Here is an 8,129-nt window from a genome sequence, read left to right as displayed (position 1 = left end):
CTAGCAAAGCACCATGAAGCTGGTTTTTGGGCAGTGCTACCTCATGAACCTTATACTATAAAACACTTTTGTGGGATACGATATTGCAATAAAACGTGTGGAAATTGAGAAACACCAAAATAGTTATCGGTATTGAAGTCATACCCTATTGGTCCCCCTGCTCAGTAGGAAAGTAAACAATGACCTTGTTACCTTGCTGATAAAAAATTTTACATACAGCTGGTACTGTTATAATTAGTCATGCATGGGATATTACGTATATGCCATATACTATATGGTACATGTTTCAATAATGTGCAGGGATTTTTTGAAATCTCCTGAACTCATTAAGTATACATGTACTACCCATTACATCTGTCACACCTATAGAGTAAATGGATATGTAAAATATAAAACAAACAAACAAATTTAGATTTGAACTATGTTCAAATGCAGAGTAAATTAGAGGTGTTTAAAACAACCAAGGTTTCTATCAATAACTGATGTTGTAATGATGTAATATATTGTTTGCTAACTTGATATGTGCCTGTACGATCTGTAGCATATGGGTCAGTCACATTTTTATGTTTTCTGTGAAAACCTTCAATTGTAGAATTGATGGTACACTGTAAGTCATCTTCTGTGTAGGGAAACTTCAAAAACTCCATCATCCTTTTCAATTCAGTATGTAAATCAGTGAGCAAGTTCTCATATTTTACCACCAATGTTGGAGTCTTTGTTGTACGTAAGTATTTCTCTAAATGGACTCGCCATGCACTGGATGATTGCCTTACCCTAGTATTCCAGGCTTTACCTGTGGTAATGAATGTAAAAAACATTTCAAAGTAGCAATACCATACCATCACAAACACTGATCACAATTATAGACCATGTCAACTTAATTACATGATTGTCTCATGGCCAACCAACGTACCCCATCCATGGGACATATCAAAGGAAAGAATAATGATAGAATACCACAAAATTAATTGTGTATCTGAATGCTCTCCTGACTATCAAATTAAGGAAGGTAACATTGACTTATTACCATTCATTTTCAACCATGTGCTGCCTGTTACATAGCATAACAATCAAATAGAAGTACGAGAAGTGCCTTTGCATTCAATCCACTCTAGGAGGTGTGATACAAAAACATTAGCTGAAATTCGGTCAAACTTGAACGCTCTATTAGAGTTTTATTATAGTAATTTTGTGGATTTCAGTTAATTGAAGGTAAACGATCATGCTACAGTTGCTTACTATACCACGATCCATTAGAAGACTACAAAATGCACCATAAGTGGTAATAAATTCATTGGTGGTATGAATCACGTTAAGAAAATCTTCAGTGATAGGTATTTACCACACATGACCACAAATGTCGCCGAAAGCCATATGAACACGCTTAGCATTTCTAAGGATTTAATTAAGCAGACATACCATAATGAACCACCACTCAAGGATCCACTGTATACTGAAGTTAGATCTACAACTATACTGGAGATGCAAGTTGAATTACGACAAAACTCCCTAATAGAGTAGTCACCGCATTTCTGCTAATGAATCATGACTGATGATGTACAAGTGTGACACAAATGGGGACAAAGGTAAAGTCCATAATAGACAGATGAAAACAGGGGCAGAGAACAGTACTCAAAAGTGGGGGGGAAGTCATGTGGGATGGCTATAAGTTACAAAGTGTTTTAAAATCATTAATTGTATCTTAGTGTGCAAAGCACATTAGCATGCAAAGCATGTCAATACTAGGGGGGTCTGGGGGCATGCTCCCACTGGAAAATTTGAGATTTGAATGCTTCGAGATTGAATCTGTGAGCATTTTTAGTGGTACATGTGTTGAATAGGATATTCCTATAATATTATGGCAATGACTATCATTAAGATACTGTACAATCAGATACATCAGTAAATGAAGGCATTTCAGATAGACTCATGCTCTTGATTAGTATAAGTAATCACACACATTTGAGTACAATTATTATATAATTGCATAAAAATGTGTGTGATTGCCTACAAATCACATAGTGACCACCCTTCATGGTTTGTAGTACACATCTATCCAGTTCTATGTGGCCATTACTTCTACCAGGTGATTGCATCATCCTCTTTGCATTACATCATTTGTTGTTGTACTTAAAAGGCTTCACATGTCAGCAGTTCTCATTGGCTACTCAAAACGTCTACACATGTTGCACTTAAAAGGCTTCTATTGTCAGCTCATTTGATTGGCTATTCATTATATCACTTTCCTGTTGCACTTAAAAGGCTTCTGTCATTCTGCTATTTTATTGGCTACTTTACAGTGCAATTACAGAAACAAGGCCATGTGGTTTGGGATTAATTGCACTCCTACTGTTGAGACTATAGTATGGCAAATTAAATCACTATGTGATTATGTATAGATATAAGTGTTAATAAAAACATATTGAATTTATTGTATAGCAGGATCAACTTATGATTCCGCTGAATGTTCTATTAGAGTAGTTAGGTGACTGCTTTATTAGAGTATATCAATTTTGTGCACTCCCAGCACTGCACCGATTCATGCAGTACTCCATCCTTTAGCACAAATCCTAGTAAATTAAGACAAAGTAAGTTGGCTAATAACTACAATAGTTGCTTTACCAACTGAGCATTGGAAAAAGTGAGGGGGCACTGCCCCTCCACTGTTGAAAGTGGGGGTCAGTTGCCCCTTCTGCCCCCCCTATTTCTCAATCCCTGGGGTGAAAAGGCATGCGCTGGGCTGAGGCTTGAACAGTGAAGAAATAAAGCCTATAGCATTAACATCATACAGTACGATAGTAAAATACATGTATAATGGAGGTTTGGGTTTTCCTGGCCACAAAAAACCAGCTTTACAATACCATCTTAGTGCCTTGGCAGTATTGGTTAGATATAACCAAGCCCAAAAGTGCCTTCAGTATATAACCCTAAATGCTTCCAATAGATTGCAACAATTTTTTTAAATGTATGTAATTAAAGCACATAGTACAGATGAGTGGCAACCTTGCAGATTAAGATCAAAACAGTCATTGCGAATAGAAACATGCATTGACAATGCTATGGTTACCTCATGTCTGGCAGAGCCACTTTCATTTTGTGCTATGGAATTTTCTACTGAATGCCTGCCTGATGCTTTCAGACAAGCGTAACTAGATATGGCTAAGGCTGTCTGCTCCACAAATGCCTCCTACCACCAACCGTCTCACACACCAGTACCATCCACTTCACTTTATGATTTCTCCCTACACAACTAATTTTTACATGAACAGTCTTTATTTGTGACTGGAATAATCTGTAATTGAATCTGAATCAATTACCACTTCACAGAGGAATCTCCAATAACTGTACTGATATTTTTATTAATTTACTTATGAATGTATTATGATGTATAATCTGTATGCATATTTTGTGCTGAGCCCCTGGGTGTCACTGTCACCAGGTAACTACCCAGTATCCAAATTCAAAGACTACGGGCTTGATTTTTTTATTGTTTCATCCAGAGATGTGCCTTTTGGCATACCGTAGATATGTACAATGCATTCATCATGGATTTACTTTTGTTCTCATTGTGTCCCATTTCTAGGGACCCGCCGATTATGCTCATAATTTTATCTATTATGCTATGCTGCACTGCTCAAAAATTTACCTATTATGCTTAAATTTATGCTCAAAACTTACCTATTATGCTCAAATTATGCCCAATTATTTATGCCTCAGTTCCCATGCACTGCTAATAATTTCCAGTTTATGGATAAATAATAAGTGGCTGAAGCACAAACCTACTTGTCAAAATGCATATCCAGAAAAGATCGATATACTCTAATAGAACAGTCAGTTATGTGATTGTTCTATTAGAGTTACTGACTGTTCTATTAGAGTATATCGATCTTTCTGTGATAGCTATTTTTATAAGCAAGAATTCATACTGTTACAAAATATTCTACCTATTATGCTAGCATTACGCTCAATGCTTTCAGGCACCTATTATGCTCATAATTATGCCAGCATAATCGGCGGGTCCCTACCCATTTCTTTTTGCTGACAACCAAAGGTGTTGATTTGCGGTAGCATGATGGCTTTCCTACTATAGTAATCATCCATATCTTTCTTGGTGACAAGAGGTCCTTCTTTTTCTGTTCATTTGTTGCATTGTGAAACGGGCTGAGCATAGAGGAAAGCAAAATGCAATGGTCACTTTCACTTTCAAGATGGTTGGGGCACACAAATCATCCATGTTTTTCATGGTAACTGGATTGATTGCAAAGGCACTTCTCCTACCTTTTCTTTGATTGTAACCTGTGTAATGAGCTCGTTGGAATTTTCCACCGTAAATGATTGACACAGAAGTCCTTCTCCTAGCGCTTCTTCGTTTGTAAAGCATAATGGACTGACCATATAGCTGAAAATGGAGCATAATGGCCACTTCGCTATTCAGTAATTGATGTTTGGGGAAAGCATGCATTCAGGAGAAAATGATAAGTCTGTATGGTACCATTTGTTCTGTTCTAATGTGTGTGCATGAGTTCACCAATCATAATAATGTTAACAAACAAGCACAACAAAAAATTAAGAATTTTAAGGGACCATAGAATAAAGGGTAGGAAAACAAGGGAGGTGCGTACAGCTGAAGATATACTAGTCGACGATAAATCCCTACTTCAGGTATAGACTGATTCCCGTCAAACATACGGAAATTATCATGTGGTGCTACTGCGAATTGACACTTTGCACTGTCAACAAAGATAAATGGCACACAAAGGAGGATGTCGTACACGCAGATAAGTCCATAAAGCATGCATTGAATGCCGAGAAATTTTAAGTATTCAGTGTGTTGCCAATGGTATCTAGGTGTACCAAATTTTCATGTTTTATACCAATTCCTTACCTTCCAAAGAATTCACTGTACGAGTATATAGCCAACATGCCTCTTTAGACAGTTTTTAAACCAAGGTTCACTGGAACAGGCAAGCTCCAAAAGGGTGGGTAGAAGGTGGCAAGGGGTTAGTTTAAAAAATTAAAGAAGAAAGCATAGGGATGAATTAGGCCAAGTTATGGGCCATTTAGGTATCAAAACTGGCTAGAATGAAAGGAAATTTACAGCACAGGTCTTTATTTAATACCTGGAGCTGTATAGCCACATACAAAAATCCCCACATTGGTCAGAGGGCCCCAGGCCGCTCGCATGGATCACCATTGTGCTTGGGAAAGCAGCCAGCAATAGCAGATCACCTGACTATGACATTGATAGTTTATTCATGTAGTTTTTTTTTTTTTTTTTTTTGCTTGTTGAAAAAAATTAAATCTGCTCATTCTGTTGCCATGGGTGATAAGACCAGACCCAGCCACAATTTTATGTCTGAACATGTGCCTCAACTATCAATTACTGAAAAGTTTAGTGGCCATTATGCTTTGTTTCAGCTATAATGATTACGTTTAACCTGTTATACAGCATAAAAATGCTGGAAGAACAGTGTGAGAAGTACCTCTGCAGTCACTATGGAAAATACGGATGATTTGTACTAAAACTGTAACCGACTGACTGCCTGGCACCTTAGTAATTAAGGATACAAGCTTAATTTTTTCACTGTTAGACATTGCTTCAATTCCACAGGTAAGTGCCTTTTGGTATTCTGCAATGGACTTACCTTTGTTTCTTTTTGTGTCCCATTTCTTTTTACAAGCAACGCAAGGTATCAATATGTGGTAGCACTTTCATGGCTTTTCATGCTGACTGTTAGTTAGTTAGCCAGTCAGTCAGTAGAAAGTATTTCCTTAAAATTTTCGTAGCAACCTTTTGGAGGAATTTCAATTTTTAATCATACTGAAGGAACTTTTGGGTTTGATTATACCGATACTTCACATGTCTTATCTGTAGGGGGCCTGGGGCATCCACCCAGAGAAAATTTTTGAAAATTAGCATGTAGGATTGATATTTTAGACATGCTACAGTGAGTATTCTATAAAAATTTAGAGAAAATTCAAAGTATACAGACAGCTAGCTATGTATACATTTTGTGAGTACATGCATTCAGAGTAGAGTATAGTGGCTTGTTTGTTAGCATAAATTTAGTCTGGGTACAAAACCAATTATTAATTAGTCATCAAGAAACTACCACTTCATCACAAATACCACTACCATACATATCAGGCAAATCACAAGTGCCCATGTTACAGCTAATATTGTAACACTTCTGTTCAGACTAATAGCCTTGATGCAAATACGATCGTTTTATATGCATGCCTGAAAGGAAAGATTCGATTATGGTTAGGCAGCAAATAACGTTATAGTTACAATCTTTATAACAAACAGATGAGTCCTACAGATATAACGGAAAAGTCAAGTGGGTCAAATTTTTGGGGAATTTGCAAGTACTAGTGTTTTAATACTTTCACATTATCTAATCACAATGTATACTAAATACCTAAAGGGGTAAGCTTCTTTACAGAGTGGTTTAACTCGTGTATCCGCATTCAAAAACGTGCCGTGAATTCACTGTAAGACTAGTTCTCACCTTTAAGTAACATTTTTCAACTTGTAGAACAGCAAGGGCACTACTGAAATGCCTTTATTTGAGTGCTTCAACACTTTAATTTGTGGTAGTCATCATGTGAGCATAAATTTATTCCCACAATCGATTTTGGTCTAAGCTTGAATAAAGCAAACGGAGGGTGGTACCACTACCTCATCCAGATCAAGGCCATGCTTGCGTTGATGAAAGTGGCTTGCTCTTTTAGAAGTGCATTCAACCACTTTCCTGGAATACATTTCAATGTACATCAGTGTAGATTTAGATGTCACCCTGTAAAGAGGCATACATGACTAATGTATCCTCTGGAATTCCTTTGATCTGAGGTGTCAAAGTGTTTCATATAAAATTACACTACTTAAGACTCCACTACTTACCAAACTCAGTAGTTGTAGAAAGATGTGCTGTGTCATGATCTTCAAAAGATGACTGCCACCTATTCCATTCAGCAAGGATTGCATCAAATGGATTTCTAACAACGTAAATGATACTATGTCTATACAACCACTTCAGATCATCAGTGTTAGGGCGATGTATTTTAACAGCAATAACATTATCAGTATAAACTCCTTCTCCTATCATTCCATTGGAGATATAGGTATTATCACAATCCTTGTAGGTACCAGTATAAATTCCAGTAGTGGTTTCTAGTAGTTGTCGCACCCATGAGTTACCTGATCCAGGGAAGCTGAATAATGCTACAGTTTTACGATTCTTCTGAAAACTCATACTTTTACATTTCTGAAAATGTTTAGGCATAACCACATTTCCTTCATCGGTTACTTTTACTGACTTCTTTGCCTTTGCTAATGTTAGACCTGTACAAGTCAACAGTTGTTCTTTAAAAATTGAGGAATTTAAGTTAGGTATTCCAAATGCTGCAATAATGCCATCTATTTGAGATTCAGTGAAATTTTGAAAAAGTTTGTAGCGGTTTTCATACTCTTTACCTCCAAAGGTCACAACACCTTTTTCCCGCAGCATTTCAAGTACATGTTTTGTTCTATTGACATTTAACTGTAGGCTCTCAGACCCGCTTACACTTTCATTGAGACTTGGACCTAGACTTTTTGACCCTGCGGGACTACTTTCATTACGACTCGACCACGGACTTGACTGTAGACCACTTTCGGCGTTGCTTATTCTTGGACTTGCCTCGACGATTTTCACAGTCGCATTTATACTATGTTTTCTGTGTTGTATTTCAGCTGCGACTATTTCTAGCTTGTTCTCAACACTGATAGCTTGGTAGAAAACTATAACACTTAACGCAGTACAGTATGCTGTTAGATGTAAACAGATCCGAGGCCTCGTCCGAGACGAACATATCTTTAAAACACACCGCATTCTAGTCTCGCGTAGCCAGACCCACCCCTCGCGCGGCGCTTATCGATTGATAATTATACAGTAAGCGCCTAGCTGCGTCGCGTAGCCAGACCACTTTCTTTTGTGTGGGGGCGGGAAAGAACCCCCGCCCCCATACAAAAGAAAGAAAAGTGTCTGGCTACGCGAGACTAGCGAGAGGGTCTGGTATAGTTCGAATAGCAAAATTGTTCTGACACCCCGAGCTTTTTCAGGGTCACGGTGATAATGAAACACCTG

General features: G+C 37.6%; 1 protein-coding gene across 2 annotated transcripts; it reads right to left on the bottom strand.

Annotated features, from left to right (window-relative positions):
• Positions 1–532: 532 nt before the first annotated feature.
• LOC136254154 (uncharacterized) lies at positions 533–7,906 on the bottom strand. Of its 2 annotated transcripts, XR_010700338.1 has the most exons (3): positions 6,905–7,906; positions 3,068–3,342; positions 533–793 (listed from the first exon to the last, which is right to left on the bottom strand). XR_010700338.1 is itself a non-coding variant. In XM_066046834.1 (2 exons), exons 1-2 carry the CDS (start codon positions 7,872–7,874, stop codon positions 6,796–6,798), a joined length of 1,023 nt encoding a protein of 340 aa, XP_065902906.1. In that variant the 5' UTR covers positions 7,875–7,906; the 3' UTR covers positions 6,604–6,795. The 2 variants fall into 2 exon arrangements, 1 of the variants encoding a protein (XP_065902906.1); XM_066046834.1 differs by lacking the exons at positions 533–793; positions 3,068–3,342 and adding an exon at positions 6,604–6,848.
• Between the last annotated feature and the right edge of the window lie 223 nt (positions 7,907–8,129).

This window comes from Dysidea avara, chromosome 4 (genome assembly GCF_963678975.1).
Source record: "Dysidea avara chromosome 4, odDysAvar1.4, whole genome shotgun sequence".
In the NCBI taxonomy this organism is placed as follows: domain Eukaryota; kingdom Metazoa; phylum Porifera; class Demospongiae; order Dictyoceratida; family Dysideidae; genus Dysidea; species Dysidea avara.
This window is presented reverse-complemented; position numbering and strand designations above follow the sequence as displayed.